The sequence below is a fragment of the Schistocerca americana genome, chromosome 5, assembly GCF_021461395.2.
Source record: "Schistocerca americana isolate TAMUIC-IGC-003095 chromosome 5, iqSchAmer2.1, whole genome shotgun sequence".
NCBI classification, from domain to species: Eukaryota; Metazoa; Arthropoda; class Insecta; order Orthoptera; family Acrididae; genus Schistocerca; species Schistocerca americana.
This window is the reverse complement of record NC_060123.1, coordinates 597,882,258-597,899,584: the sequence shown is the minus strand read 5'-3', so window position 1 is coordinate 597,899,584 and position 17,327 is coordinate 597,882,258. Positions and strand designations below refer to the sequence as shown.

General features: G+C 40.9%; 1 protein-coding gene across 1 annotated transcript in view; it reads left to right on the top strand.

Moving 5' to 3' along the window:
• Positions 1-494: 494 nt before the first annotated feature.
• The window catches only part of LOC124616573 (hemicentin-1-like), a 294,411-nt gene continuing 277,578 nt past the window's right edge, over positions 495-17,327 (top strand). The window contains exon 1 of the mRNA XM_047144893.1: positions 495-593. Within this exon, the coding sequence (XP_047000849.1) occupies positions 575-593 (19 nt within the window). The 5' untranslated portion in view covers positions 495-574. The remainder of the gene's footprint in view (positions 594-17,327) is intronic.

The following is a 17,327-nucleotide window of genomic DNA, read 5'->3' as shown; positions in this document are numbered from 1 at the left end:
ATAAAATAAATGAAATTTTATCACCAATATGTAGTTATTCAATATAATTTTTTGTTTACTTTTTCGGGGAAATTCATCCCAGTAGCCAACTTGATCCCATTTAGCGATACACAAGGATGAAGAGGCTTTCACGGGACAGAACAGTAGGGACAGCTGCACCTAACCGTTCTTTGGACTGAAGGCCAGAAAAGGCTGCTTGCTGATTTTGTGGGACAGGTACTGTTTGCTCACATCAGCGGCACGATCCCGATGTTGCCCAATGACGGCCAGCACTTTGGCGGACGCCGGATAGAGAGATATGACAATGACGGTAAACGAGGTTCCGCGCGGTGCCTGCGACTCGCAGTTGTTTCGGCGCATGCGCAGCAGCCGCCGGCTCCTCGGCGGAGACTGCAGCGCGTTCGCACAGAATCAGTCAGTGCCTGCGCGTCTTCGGCAGACGCCGGCAGTCGCAGGGTAGGGTGCTGCCCCTAGTGCTGCAGACGTCGACGAGACGGGCCATTCTGCGGGGACGTGGCGGCGCTCGTAAGGTCGCACCGCCCACTCCACTCGCGAGCGATCACTGGCCGATGAAATGAGTGTCTGCTTAACAGGTACCTGTGAAACAAAATGACACATAATTATTTCGAATATATCAATTAGAAAGATTTTACACAAATATCTATGCAATCAATCAAAACAAATATTGTGTTAATACTTTATGACAACGGTGTCTAGTGAATTTAATTAATTTTTTGGTAAAGATCTTAATAATTAGAACCATTTATACTCTTACAGATTGTATCAAACGTTCATTACAATCTGAACAAAGTACCTGTCAGCGCGAGTTAGTCAGACCATGATTTTCATGTTTCGTGGATCATATTTGTGGCTTCTCGCTGTGTCACGGTAAAAGTCACTATTGCAATTATAATACATCCTCTCATTTACATGATGTCTTTTTATTTTCGTACTGTGTTTTATACATAGGTATATTCAATCTCTCTCTCTCTCTCTCTCTCTCTCTCTCTCTCTCTCTCTCTGTCTCTCTATCTCTCTCTCTCTCTCTCTCTCTCTCACACACACACTTTCTAAAAAAAATGAAAAGACCACGCATACAAGTCCTAGTAATATACATTTAAAAATTATTCAAGAAAGAACTGTCAAGCAGATACGATTTCAGTTTGTGTTTGAAGTTAATTTTAGTATCAGTTAATTTCCTTGTATCACTAGGTACGCTGTCAAAGATTTTTGAGACTGAAGACTACATTCCTTTTTTGTGACACGCCAAGGCTGAATGCTGGATAGTGGAATTCATTTCCCCTTTCGCTATCACTGCTGTTTTCACACAATGACTGGTTTTTGACTACAAATTTTGCAAGCAACTAAATTTACTGCGCAGCTGTGGTCAATTTGTTCAACAGTTTTAAAGAGCTGTCTATAAGAGATTCCGGAGTGGGCACCACGTATCATCATTGTTACAAACTTCTGTGCAACAAATACTTTTCTCCTCGATGACGAGTTTCCCTTTGAATATGATGGCATAAGACGCTAGTGAAAGGAAATTGGAAAATAAAGTCAACTTTTTGGCATTTTCACCTCCAAACTATGACATTTTTCGTAAAAATTTCAGAGCTTAAATGTTTGAGGCAATCTGTACAATGTTCTTATCAATATAAACACCTAATAATTTATAATGTTCTCTCTTATTTATGAATTTGCTCTCATTCATCTAGCGTAACGTTGTCGTTAATCTTTGTGATAAACTAACTTGCAGTTATTCGGTTTTATCTCATTCCAGCGACAGTTCTTTTGCAAAGAACCAGATAACAATTTTAGTTGCTTCAAATGGTTCAAATGGCTCTGAGCACTATGCGACTTATCTTCTGAGGTCATCAGTCGCCTAGGACTTGGAACTAATTAAACCTAACTAACGTAAGGACATCACACACATCCATGCCCGAGGCAGGATTCGAACCTGCGATCTTAGCGGTCGCTCGGCTCCAGACTGTAGCGCCTAGAACCGCACGGCCACTCCGGCCGACAATTATCAACTATTAAAGTTACACGATTTGAATTAGTTGTAATACTTGCGTCGTCAGCAAAGAGTACTGTTTCTGCATCTTGCATGCCTGATGGAATATCATTGATATTTATGTATCCTTTCAGAAAGATGGGATCAAAACCAGTCAGAAACCTTTTGTCTATAACAGTTAAAGTATTATGGTGTCAGAAAAGTTCCTGTCACCATAGTATTTTAGCTGCTTTAGACAAATTATGTTACCTGCACAGTCAAAAAATTTTGGAAGTTCACGGAAAGTAACAGATGGAAATACTTTGTTATTTGAATTTTGTATACTGTGATCCATGAACTGAAAAGTACCATGTACTGTGAAGACACGCTTTTGAAATTCAAATTATGACTGTGAAATATATTATTTTCAGACGGCTTTTTTATCCTTCTTGCATACATAATTTTTCCAGTACCTTCAACAAGGAGGTAAACAGTTGGATTCGTCGATGATTTTTGATCTCTATCTTACTATATTTCTTATAAAACAATCTAAAAATAGCATATATCTCTGTCTGGAAATATTCCCTAGGATGGAAATGAGTTACGAATGTGACTGAATACATTGCGTATATATCACCAACAAGATTTTAGTACATTACCTGAGATATTGTCAGCTGCTTAAGACAATATGTTATCCATTTCCGCTACGAACAAAATTCAGTAGTCTGACTGTGTGGGAAGATCGTCATAGAAACGAAATGACTATCAGCGAAAACTATCAAAATACTCACGCCACCTTTTCTCTCAGTAGCTTCTACACGTCAGTTGTCTGGAAAGCTACCGACCCTAATTTTTTTCTTTTAACAGTTTTAACATTTACCCTTTAACACGAGAGGGAAATATTTATAAGCTTCCTATGGAACGTGAGAAAACATGAATATGTTATTATTCGTTTCATAAATGTATATACCTTTCTGTTTGCGTGTCCATCATCCATGACAAATATACAGATATTCGTTTTATAAATTCAGATGGCTTTAAAAGAGTTTAAATCATAAAACGAATACTTGTATACATTCTGCGGGTGATGGATACGCAAATAGTGTTGGAATAGCTTCAATCTATGTACATTACGGTTTCCGCAGTGAAATACTAACTGGTTATTTGATTTGGTTTTCTGTGTGATTTAAAGGTTTAAACGTAATTCTGCTACACAGTTGCCGCGTTAAGGCAATGACTGTTCACTGAACTCTTCAAGTAGTTTTCGATATGTACTAGAATGATTTGAATTGGCGCACCAATGTTAGTAACTGTTTAGCTGTAAAATACAATTCTCTGTGTTGTCATTCACTCCATGAATCACTAAACGAAAATACAGTGTCTTATTTGGCGATCTTTTACCACCTACGATAATGTGGGCCGAAAGATCTGCAATTATGGAAATGAACTTCAGAGCGATTACTGAAATAAAGGCGCAAAAACTTCCTTGCCGTTAAACGTAGGAAAAAATTCCTAAAACCGACACGGTGCTCAGTCATTCTTGGATAGCTTTCTAATTATTGGGTGAAAGTGTGATATGAGGGACTCACCCAGCTGAAATTCAGAGTCCGGCCGGAGTGGCCGAGCGGTTCTCGGCGCTTCAGTCTGGAACCACGTGACCGCTACGGTCGCAGGTTCGAATCCTGCCTCGGGCATGGATGTGTGTGATGTCCTTAGGTTAGTTAGGTTTAAGTAGTTCTAAGTTCTAGCGACTGATGACCTCTGATGTTAAGTCCCATAGTGCTCAGAGCCATTTTTTTTTTTTTTTTTTTTTTGAAATTCAGATTAGAGTTTTGTATGCGAAGAAACGAATTAGCTTCAACTATCATGTTTCATTTTAGGTTTAGTTTTTTATTATGCACAATTTTGCAGAAAGATGTTTAACATATTCCTGAGACTTTGCGATAGTCTTTTAAATGTACGTAACAATGCCAATGAGGCCTTGTAAATTTACCGAAAATCGATTTGAGAACTAATTATTTGTTAATAAACGCAGTATGAACAGTCTCAAGGTAGGAAATCGACTTTTAGAAGTACTTATAAAAATGGTTTTCTGTTAATCTACGTTGAACAGTACAAAGCAAGAAGTCCTGTTCAACATTTGATTGCAGCGCGCGGCTGTAACAAGTGACCCTATACGGAATCGTGCATAGTGAAAACTATTATATTTTTTTCTCGACGATTCCTTCCCTTTGTTTTGTGACACAAAGGCTTTAAAAAATTATATTTTCGTTCTTTCAATATCAGGAAACAAATAGTAAATATTTTAACTGTGGAACAAAACGTACTTATACTGCTTTTCCACTTAAATGCGTAATGTTGGCTTCTACTAAAAAGCTAATGGCCCTATATCACAAATGATCAAACCTTCGAACGATTGCATCACTTCTTACAGCCTCCGTAGATCGCTGTCAAAGAGCATTTTCAACGGTATTCAGTACAGAATATACGTTAGTCCCGAATATACGTGGGTCATTTGGTGACATGTTTTCAGCGACGGAAATACAAAGTCCCATTTAGTATGCACACAGGCGATTACTGTGGCTACGAGGATGCATGAAAATATCACAGTTCCAGAACATGTACCCTTTGACCTTTGTGCGGACAGGCAGCATTGAAATGTGAAATATATGACTTGCCATGAATGAATGACCAACCCCCTGTGTCGTTTAGCAACTATGGCCCCCTTGGCATATCGTTTTTAATTATTATGACCATGTAAACGGCAAATATACAAACTTTTCCGCACTCAGAAAAGGCAGACAAATGGTTCACATTACTGAGGGTAGAGATAATTTGGGGTATCAGTATGAATCTTACCTACGTTTCAGAATCTCTTACACTGTAAACGCCGAAACGTACCTTCAAGCTATGACAGCTAGCTGTGTATCTCAAAGCATAGGGCAATTGAGTAACTATTTTGGTTGATTCATTTTCTTCTGTAGGTATCAGCAGGAAAATGGCTTCCTTACAGAAATATTCAGTGGCTGTGGAGCCATAAGTGAATGGTTCAAATGACTGTGAGCGCTATGGGACTGCTGAGGTCATCAGTCCCCTAGAACTTAGAACTACTTAAACCTAACTAACCTAAGGACACCACACACATCCATGCCCGAGGCAGGATTCGAACCTGCTGCCGTAGCGGTCGCGCGGTTCCAGACTGTAGCGCCTAGAACCGCTCGGCCTCCTCGACCGGCGCCATAAGTGAAACCGACTATCAGTTACAAGCTTTCGTGAAATACAGTGCTGTATCACAGGATGGGAGAAATAATTTAGAAGAAACCCAAATTGTTAATAATTTTGTGATTCCTGTTTTAAGTAGCTTCACTAAGTAATCTCCGGCTACTAGACAGGAAGTAGTGTCAATAAAATATAGCCTAACTTCATGGTGATCCCCACCGTTGTCCGCCTTATCTCATTTTGTACCTACTATAAACTCGTCATTGATCTAATTCAAAATACGTTTTCTTGTGGGAATAATAAAAGTTTCTAGGACGATAAATCCGCCATCAGCTCTTTACCAGAATATTTATCGTCAACTGAAATTGACTATTTTTTGGTTCACCAAACCATAATCAGGTCATTTAATCGAAAGTCCAGTCGCATCGTGTCACTATAATAAGCCCTAGAAGCAATATGTCAAATCCAGTGAAATGAAATGTCGAGTGGCTACTTTTGGGACAAGCAAGGGTTTCTTTAAGTGGCTGACAGTGAAACATGCTATGTTCTTATCGTTTGCCAAATCCGTGCGTTTCTGAGTGCTAGTTAACGAATTAAATCTGGACAGAAAGTAGGGGGTAACCAAGTCCGGTAATATACGAGGGCCGTTCAGAAAGTAACCTCCGGTTGATTTAAAAAAATACACAAAGTTAAATTTAAATATTTTAATATATACATCTTACAACTACATCTTTGCACTATTTTTCTCCATAGTCACCATAGCGATTGAGGCACTTATCGTATCTCTTCACAAGCTTTGAAATTCCTTCTGCATAAAAATCACCCGCTTGTGCCTGGAGCCAGCCTGTGACCGCATCTTTGAGCTCTTCGTCGTCATCAAACCGCTGTGACCCGAGCCATTTCATCAAATGCATGAAGAGGTGATAATCACTTGGCGCCAGGTCTGGGCTGTAAGGTGGATGGTTGATAACGTCCCACTTGAAGGACTCAAGAAGGGCCGTTGTTCTGAGAGCAGAGTGAGGACGGGCGTTATCGTGCAAAAAAACGATACCGGAAGTCAGCATACCACGGCGTTTGTTCTGTATAGCCCGTCGTAACTTTTTATTGTTTCACAGTACACGTCTTGATTAATGGTCGTACCACGTTCCATGAAGTCAACCAACAACACCCCTTTGGCATCCCAAAACACCGTTGCCATCAGTTTTCCGGCAGAAAAATCTTGCGAGGCTTTTCTTGGTTTGGTAGGCGAATTCGAATGTGCCCACATCTTTGATTGTTCTTTTGTCTCAGGGTTCACGTACTTAATCCAGGTTTCGTCACCGGTCACGATTCTGTTTAACAATGGTTCTCCTTCGTCCTCATAACGTGACAGAAAGTCTAATGCAGAGGCCATTCTTTGAGTTTTGTGGTGGTCGGTAAGAATTTTGGGCACCCATCGTGCACAGAACTTACGGTAACCCAATCTTGCTGTCACTATCTCGTACAAGAGAGTCTCAGAAATCTGTGGAAAACCAGTAGACAACTCCGACATTGAGAAACGTCGATTTTCACGAACTTTTGCATCAACTGTCTGAACGAGTTCGTCAGTCACCAATGATGGTCTACCACTCCTCTCTTCATCATGAACGTTTTCTCGTCCACTTTTAAATAAACGTACCCATTCACGGACAACTCCTTCACTCATAACTCTTGGTCCGTACACGGCACAAAGCTCACGATGAATAGCTGCTGCAGAATATCCTTTGGCTGTAAAAAACCTTATGACAGCACGCACTTCACATTTGGCGGGGTTTTCTATTGCAGCACACATTTCAAACTGCCACAAAAACTAAACTAGCGCAGGTACGACGTTCACTCGACCACGGCTTGATGCCGACTGACCTGTTGAGTGCGTGAACGCACAGATGGCGTCGCTACTCCCCCCACAACCCGCACTGTGACCAATCGGAGGTTACTTTCTGAACCGCCCTCGTAAAATAAGGTTTCTTGATTTGTGTGTAGTGTATATGTCAACACACACATTTTCTGTGGAACACAGCAGTCTTCCTTCTGCAGGAATGTAGAGATCCTTCGTCATGGTAAATATCTTCTTAGGCCTTCGCTGTAGTCGTTAAGGAAAAAGAGTAGGCCTCTAAACCATTTCTAATAAAGCAGTATTTCAATTTGCTACCAATATTGCCAGAGCGTGCGGCTGATTACTCCGTCTGCTGGTGCTCTCGACATGTCTCATTATCTCATATGTCTGGCAATGGGGCAACATAACGCTTATTCTAGAAATTTGGAATGAGAATTCCTGATCTGAAATTACTTGTACAACTGAAGAAAGTCTTCCGAAAATGTTAATCAGAGTTTAATGATTTACCATGGATTAATTGATTGCTCTCACTACAATTGCACGGTTAAAACATCTACAGGTTTCTTCCGTGTTCTCGCATAAGCGTACGTGTTAAAGAATATATCCAATGGCCGGATTAATACGTAATGATCACCGCGCGGGGTAGCCTCCGGCGGAGGTTCGAGTCCTCCCTCGGGCATGGATGTGTGTGATGTCCTTCGGTTAGTTAGGTTTAACTAGTTCTAAGTTCTAGGGGACTAATGACCTAAGCAGTTGAGTCCCATAGTGCTCAGAGCCATTTGAACCATTTGAACGTAATGGTCAGTGGCGTCCGTTAATCGTTACATATTTGGCTGCTAGTAGACCAACGTCCTGTTCTCACTATCTTGCAGTTAACTTGTTAGCGGTATACTTTGAGCCTGGGAATCCGATTTTTCTAATTTTTTTTTAAATTTCTTTCTTTTTTTAAATTTTTGTTTATGGTACGTGAAGTTCAGAACTCAAATATCAGTCGGCAAAAGCAGTTCGTTGGAAATCTCAAACTTCACGAGAAAATGGAATCTGAAGTTTTAGACCATCATCAGTATGCTAAGGTAAGGCTTATGGTGCGCCGAGCAAAGTGGCTCTGTGGTCGAATGCTCGCCTGTCATGCATGGGGAGGGGACATGGGTTCAATTCACGTTGGGTTGTAAACAAAAGTGCATTTTCTGAGAGCATTTTCGTAAAACGTACAGTACATAAAAATGTAATTTCAAACTTTTTTCTACAGATTCAAATAATATTGAGTAACAATCCTTTATAACATATCAGTAATTAAGAATTTGCATCAGCGATGAAAACTGGATTTCCGTGTGTGAAATATAAGTAATAATGTTAGGGCGTGTGTTTTTCATAAAAATTACATTTAAATATGTGTTAAGCGCGTACGTATATTCGACGGATTTTATATTTAAATGAGTTGGTACTCGAACTGAACGCAAAAATAATGAGCGAAATGAGACGCGGTCCACATATTACGAGTCTCGAACGCTACCGATTTTTTTTCCACCTCTACGTATTTTAAGCTTCAAAGTAATGCTCGTAGAACATGTATCTTAGTCAAATAACCTCTGGGAATCGAACACACGGCCGTCATATGGCCGGTGAGCACTCTAACATACAACCTCGCCGGTTGTTGCAAAATTAACCTGACTTTAGGATATTCAAGATGATCGGAAAACGTCAAAATCGTTTTTCTTGAGAAATTTTAGGAATTTCATCTAACAGATTTGTGGCTTTGATATTTGAGTCTTGAGCTCTGATTTTTTAAGGCAAGAACAATCAACGCATTTGTCAAATAATGCACCAGTGAATCTAGAACTGACCCAAACAAAAATTATCATCTTACGTTTAGAATGCTCCTTTCTAGCATATATTCACGAGACACTCACTTTCGATAAAGGCTGTAGATTTCTTTCCACAGCGAATCCTTAATGTCACATGAGACATTGGCGCTAGAATCGAAGTACCTGGGGGACTAAAATTACGTTTCAGTGCGGGAGCTGAGTCGGATGCCTTTGCCTTTCGGAGCCAAGGTGGGTAGTATGGCTAGATGATAAGAGACACAGATTCCGGAAGGTTAAATTATAGGTTCGACTCTCGTTGCAGTAGCCATCTTATGCCTTTCAGCCAATTCTTTTTAAGTTTAGTGTCCATTGAAAGCTGCAGATTAACTCTAGAGACACTGTCTATTTGTTGCCTAAGCTATAGCCTTTCTCTCACCAATGCTGTTGCGCTGAGGCATATATGGAATCTCATACGAAATCTAAAGGAGTAGCGGTAGACTACGGCAGATCCAAGGCTTTAGTCGGAGCGAAAAATTCAGTTTTATTACTGATAACAGGTATCTGTTTCATTGATACTACTTTAATCTTATCTTTGATTATTTACACTAATTGAATACTAATGTCCAAATCATAAAATACTGAAATGCTCTTAGAAACAACAGGAGTACTTTTAGTTTGCTTATACTCTCTATCCATGGTCTGCAGCTCGTGGTCTTGCGGTAGCGTTCTCGTTTCCAGTGCAGGGGGTCACGGGTTCGATTCCCGGCGGGGTCAGTTATTTTCCCTGCCTCGAGATGACCGGGTGTTGTTGTGTCGTCTTTATCATCATCATTTATCCCGATTACGGTCGGAGGAAAGCAATGGCAAACCACCTCCGCAAGGACCTTGCCTAGTCGGCGTTGCGGGTCTCCCGCATCTTTCCCTACGCTGCTCGGAGTATGGGACATCATCATCATCTGACCAGAATCTTCCGTAAAGATTCACATAACGTCTTCAGACCTAATTACCGCATAATAGTTTCCCATTAATACACTTTATGAATCTGTTCACGATGATATATCCGTTACTTCCATAAATGGGGAATACGATCTAGTCCAAATTACATAGAAGTTGCATGCTTTCATCTATCCAACGGTTTGGCACACAGAGCCTTTCGTATACATTTTGAGAGACACAAACTTCGTCATACCAAGCACTTTAAATACCTTGGGATCGCCGTAAGCAGGACACTTTCATTTAAATACGACACTGCCGGGCCTTACATTTAAGAAACACATAACGCGAACTTGTGCTGAGCTAAAAAGTAGAAACAAGGTTCTTCGTAAACTGCTTAGCACTAGTCGGGGATAGGATTTTTGTACTCAACAAAACAGCACTGTGCGTTTGTCTGGCTAATAGTCGATAGGTGAAATAGACAGATGTACGACTTAACGAACCCATGAGCATTGTTAGTGCGTCAATAAGACCTACAACCACATACTGGTTACCTATCTTGAGAAGCATTCCAGTTCCTGATAGACGGAAGACTGTACTACTAGCAGAGGAAACTGCCCATCGCTTCCCCCTCATATTTAGCGATAATTAAACACAAGATGAAGACATGAAGAAGGTGTACTGAACAGTGAAAAAAAAAGTAAAATGGAAACAGTGAACGTTCGAAGCAGAAGTGCAGCATAAAGGAACGCGGAAGAACCGCGGCGTGGTGGTTAAGTGGTCAAAGTGATGGACTTCGAAAAGAGCAAGCCGTATTCAAAGCTAACTCCTGCTAGTTTTCTGCCGCTGTTCGCTGTCTTCAAATCTGTGCCTGCGTCGTGATGCAACATCCGTTTACTACAGTGATGTGTAAGGAAGGGACCCATAATGATAGTCCATTCTACGCAACTACTCTATTAGCAGGCGAAAGGAAGTGGCTTTCGAATGGGAACCGCAAACGTTTGATGACAAGGCGATAAGTCAATCGAATCATCCACTGAAAAACTCGCCTGGAGTGTCATATACGATATTAGTGACAGTACGTGCATCATATGATAGGAATATCTTATCGACGCACCTAACTTGTACGCCTGGTGAGTGAGTAAGGTAGATATGCCTGCTTGCCCGATTTAGGTGTTCGTATGAATTTGAATGTGATCACTTCCAAGGAAATGATGAAAACACGATAGTTTGTCATATAAGCTGCAACAAATGAACACAGTAGTTTCACAATCACACAGTTTCTCTGTGCTCTGTCGAAACATATGTTTTTAACATTATTGAAGTTAAGTTCCGTTTTGGAAGTTTTGACTCTTCAGTTCCTTTGCTGTAGCATAATTCGCACTCGTTTATTTGTGGTTTTCATGTATATGAGACGTATTTGGGATAGCTTGCCTGCTCTCACTGTTCGTCACATTTACTTGCGATGGTAATATAGTCTTTCCACATGATTTTCTTTCTGTAGCCAATGTACAGTACGACAAAGCTGTCGCTCTTCCACTTCGCTCGATGTTGCACTTGTTAAGCTTGGACCGTTCACTGTTTTGCTTCTTTTTTCACAGTTCAGAACAACTTCCACCGCCGGCCGCGGTGGTCTAGCGGTTCTGGCGCTGCAGTCCGGAACCGCGGGACTGCTACGGTCGCAGGTTCGAATCCTGCTTCGGGCATAGGTGTGTGTGATGTCCTTAGGTTAGTTAGGTTTACGTAGTTCTAAGTTCTAGGGGACTTATGACCTAAGATGTTGAGTCCCATAGTGCTCAGAGCCATTTGAACCATTTGAACCACCTTCCACCTGGTTTCATGCTTGATCTGAGTTCAGTTTCTCACGGGCCATCCACTGTAAGTAAATGCTGAGTGTTGTTGATAACCCCGTCTTTTCAGTATTGGCTGACGTATCCTCTGCGGAGCGAGAAAGACTGAGCTCAGGACATCAAATTCATATCACAGCGAGGGTACTTACTGATGATGAATTCAAGGCCGTCGATGAATGTATACTTTATTGATAAGAAAACTGTCCTTCACAGTTGCCAGAAACAGCCCTAGATCCAGGTAAAACTCCCTGTATTTTACCAACCTCAGATCCGTACGGACCGTGGAAGATGAACGGAAACTGTGCACAAGTGGTGAAAATATTCATCACCATGTTTTGACTGTGGTGCTGGACGACACACAGTTACTCGTGTTGTATCTTCAGGTCCATGCTGTTTCTTCAGGTCCTGTATGTGCCGGAAAGGAACCTTTCTATGACATCGTAGCAGTTACGAGTGGAATGATAAACTATATAAAAATTTGCCTACAACTATACTCATTGGTATTATGTAATACTTGAGAGCGGTACGGTAAATAAAAGTCTTCTGTTTGTAAAGAGCTGTGTTTGGTATTTAAGGACGCTTAATGGCGGAGGTATAAGCGCCATTACAAATGTTAGACGAAACGAATGTGGATAACATAGCTAAAAATATTGTCACAAAATGAGGAGTACACATAAAAATGATGTTCACTCCCACCTATAGCTGGCCCAGACAATCACACTACTCTGCAGAACTTAAGACAACGGAGAAATGAGGAAGATGCTGTACCTGGGATTAAAACGTAAGTAAAGCGACAGGGGAACTGAAATAACATCACAGGGCAACGTGACTGGCTGACCAATTACAAAAATCAAGTGTGAGAGAGCCATCCTGTTAGTACATTAAGAACATCTCTCTAAAATTTCAGATAATAAGTTGGGCATGTCAAAAAACCATAAAACTCAAACCATATTCGTTTGAATGTCACCTAAAATAGAACGTAGATCTGTATGCAAATCTGCCGCTGTCCTCTGGTTTGAATATAAAACACCTTCTAGCAAAATGTGAAGCACATTGATCTTTATGCCACGAGCACCACACATCGAATGTTCCTCTCGCCGGAGCAAGATGCCATAATTCAATGGGCTGTGCCCTATAGGAAAACGCTTGAGAAGATTCTCAACCCGCCTCCGTGGCTGAAAGTACGCCAATGGCCGCGTTGTGGGCTTTACCAGGTGCAGCTTATTGTCTGTCGCTTTTCGCCACTCTTCTTCCCAGCTACTCATGATATGGACCTCAGCAGCGAGGGGGATGGCACACCGAAATAAATGAGGATCGCGACACGCGTCGTTGGCTGCTACATCCGTCCATTCGTTCTCAACGTGATGCTAAACTGTGATCGTACTTCCTTTTATAGTAACCTACTTGTCTGATTCAGTAGTCTTTTGTATGCACGGGTCCAGAATGGTTGTGAATTTCTTGAAGGAAGACATTTTCTTCTGTAAGTTAGTTAATTAGTTACATCATTCGAACTAACCTTTTATCGAAATAATTTGGGACGAGTATGTTTACAGGATATGTGTACGTGATCAATGTTAATGTTAACGAAACAGTACTTAATGCTACCCATCCGCCGACACTAATTCAATACATTGGTTTTACTGGCTACTTGTTTTCTAATAGAAACTCCTCCATGGAATAGAGGAAGTTATGTGGGTCTCACTGTTCATCAACAAATTTTTATGTATTATTTATGACGAATTTCATTGGCGAGTGTATGGATTGTGACAGCGTGGTTAAAATGACCAACTCCTTGAAGTGGTCCCTACATGACGTCTGTAAGAGTATGCCACATATTATTCTCACTGCTCGCTTTTCTGCAGTCAGTACATTCTTTATAAGTTGTGAGTTATTGGAGAAAATTATTCCATAAAACATTATTGATTGGAAATATACGCAATACGTCAGGATAAGCACAGTAACGTGCTTAGCCCAGTTCTAGTTTTCTTGAATATGTACACCAAAAAATTTGGAAATTTACTGGCAGTTGCTAATGCGCTACCTCAACTGTTGGTATGATACTCTTTGTTGCACAGAACTGAATATAGTAAATTTTTTCAGTACTTAGGTAAAGCCCATTTTCTGACAACTACCTAACATTTCTTTCGAAAACATCATTTACAATTTCGTCTTCTGCTTTCTCTTTAATGAGACTTATTACAATACCAGTATCGAATGCAGGAAGTATCAAGCCTGTTTGTTGAACGATAAATGGATCGTCATTCACATACATAAGGTGCAAGAGTGGACCCAATATTGCATCTTGAGGTACTCCTTTTACGATTTCTCCCCGTAAGGCATTAATTCCTTAAAAATGAGTTTTTCTAAGAGAGTATCATGATCTAGACAGTCAAACATCTAGGGAAGACCACAAAAAGTACCACTTGACGATATTTTATTATTTTAGGCTTGTACTGCTCGATGACAGAAATTATGAATAGCATTCTCAAACGAGCAACCCTTCTGCAATCGAAAGAGTGATATGTTAAGTAAATTGTCCCAGATTAAGCACGAAGCTGCTCTTGATTTCAATACTCATTAGAATATTTTAGAAAAAGGGTGTCAGTAAGGAAACTGGACTATAACTGTTAAGACTTTCTTGTCATCCTTCTTACAAACAGGTTTAACTATTGCATATTTTAACCTGTCTGGAAGAAAACACTGCGATAGTGATGCATTACAGTTAATAATTCTGTTTGTAGCTTCACCAGCACCACATGAGTTTTTGTTTTTTTAGAATGTTTAGAGTTGTACTAATTTCAGTGAAGAATGCTGGTGCTACCTCCAGTTACTTAAAGTTTTGTGGATGGGTATTTTTAATACAGCTACTTCCACTGAACTATTAATCTCAATTTTGCAGCTACATTTAGAAAGTGCTCGTTAAAACTAGTGGCAACTGGTGAATTTTCGGCCACAGAATTGTTGTTTAGCAGTGACGGTATCTTGTTCACTGACTGCCTTCTCTGTATCCGGGGTGACAAGATGCCACATGGTTTTAAACTTCTTCATTATTTATTTCTGTCAGAACATGCATACTTCTTGGTATTTTAATGGCTTTTCTTAAAATATTACAATATCTTTTGTGGTATGCACGTAATGTCCGATCCTTAATCACCTGATATTTCTATACATTTCTCTCTTCTTCTTACAAGGTATTTTGAGTCCCTTAGTTACCCACGTCTTACTTTCTGTCTTTGGATCTTCTGGATAACTTTTTGAAAAGGAACTTTCAAATATCAACACAGTGCAGGCTGTTATTTTGTGTAGAAATATATTTCATATTTTAGCAAGTAGCGATTTCACCCGCTAGGGGTTATGGCTACGTAGGTAGCATGAAGCTCACATAATAGCAGGTACAGGTACGTGATTGAAACTTGGTTGAAACATAAAATTGATAGCAGTAAGATTTGCGGGGAAAATTTAAGTATAATAAAGAGTAGGCTAATGGGAAACGGTGGTAGTGTATTTGTCGCAGTAGACACGAAAATCAAATACATCGACATAAAAATTGAAGCTGTATGCGAGATTGTTTGAGAAAGACTCCGTATTAGTGGCTGCCAAGAAATCGTAACTGGATCCTCTTACCGCTCAGCAGACTCACCTTCTGATGTAACCGAAAACTTTAAAGAAAACCTCACTTCGCCTGTACGTAAGCTCCACAATCAAAGCGTCATCCGGTGGAGACGTTAATCATCCGACAATAAACTTACGAAAATTTCAGTTTTGTTAGTGGTGGGCGTCGCTGAGAACTGCCTGCACTGCCCGGATCTCGTGGTCGTGCGGTAGCGTTCTCGCTTCCCACGCCCGGGTTCCCGGGTTCGATTCCCGGCGGGGTTAAGGGATTTTCTCTGCCTCGTGATGGCTGGGTGTTGTGTGCTGTCCTTAGGTTAGTTAGGTTTAAGTAGTTCTAAGTTCTAGGGGACTTATGACCACAGCAGTTGAGTCCCATAGTGCTCAAAGCCATTTGAACCATTTGAACCAACTGCCTGCACTATTCAGCTCGAAACCCCTCTCGTGATGGAAGTATATCAGATGTAATGGCAACAAATAGACCAGATGTTTTTGAGGATGTCCACATCAAAGCCGGTATCAGTGAACATAAGGCGGCTGTGGCAACAATGACGAATAAACTACAAAATACAGCTAAAACAAGTATAGAGATATAAATGTTCAGTAAACTTGATAAAAAAGAACGATAGAGTCTTATTTCAATGAGGAACTGGAAACCACAAGACGGTAGCATGTAGAACGTAGAACTATGGCTCAAGTTTACAGAGTAGTTGGCCACACGCTTTGTAGAGCAGACCGTAGTGGGAGGGACCCTGCATAGGATACAGTCACTGTAAAGAAACATCTAAAGAAACCGAGACTACCGTATAATAGATGTAAAGCCGGCCGATGTGACCGAGCGATTCTAGGCGCTTTAGTAAGAAACCGCGCTACTGCTACGGTCGCAGGTTCGAATCCTGCCTCGGGATGGATGTTTGTGATGTCCTTACGTTAGTTAGGTTTAAGTAGTTCTAAGTCTAGGGGACTGATGACCTCAGATGTTAAGTCCTATAGTGCTTAGAGCCATTTGAACCACTTAAATAGACGTAAAACAAAGGAAAGGCTGTAGTTAGAGACACCTGAATGTAACGCTTTGGCCTGTCAAAAGAGCAATTCATGTTGCCTTCAATGGCTACCGTAACGGAATATTTTGAAATGAGCTTGCACAAAACCCAAAGAAATTCGGTGCATATGTGAAGATTATTAGTGGCACCAAAGTTAGTGTCCAGCCACTCGCTAATGAGACAGGAACTGAAATTGAGGGTGGCAAAGTAAAAGCTGAGATGCTCGACTTCGTATTCAAATGTTCCTTTAGAAAGGAAACCCCCGGGGGAACTGCCCCTGTTTTACTGACTGTTTTATACTCGTACCCCGAAAAGACAAGTGAAATATGTATTACCGTCAGTGATGTTGATAAACAGCTGATATCGCCAAAAATAATCAAAGCTCCAAGGCCCGATGGAATATCTGTCATATTCTATACTGAATTTGCGACTGAGATAGCCCCCCTTTTAACTACTATTTTACATAGGTTCCCCGAACAAAATCACGTGCCCCGTAGCTGAAAGGAAGAGCATGCTACATACGTTTACGAGAAGGATAGCAGAAGTTCAAATGGTTCAAATGGCTCTGAGCACTATGGGACTTAACATCTGAGGTCATCAGTCCCCTACAACTTAATGGTTCAAATGGCTCTGAGCACTATGGGACGTAACTTCTGAGGTCATCAGTCCCCTAAAACTTAGAACTACTTAAACCTAACCTCAGGACACCACACACAACCATGCCCGAGGCGGGATTCGAACCTGCGACCGTAGCGGTCTCGCGGTTCCAGACTGTAGCGCCTAGAACCGCTCGGCCACCCCGGCCGGCGATACAAGAAGTGATTCATGAAAGTACCATCCAATATTCTTGACTCGGATTCGTTGTAGAATCTTAGAACATATTCTGAGCTCAAAAATAATGAGATATTTCGAACGGAATGACTTCCCCCATGCCAACCAACATCGATTCCGGAAACAGCGGTCATTTGAAACTCAGCTCAGTGTTTTCATATACATCAACACTGCACAAGCCACCTGACG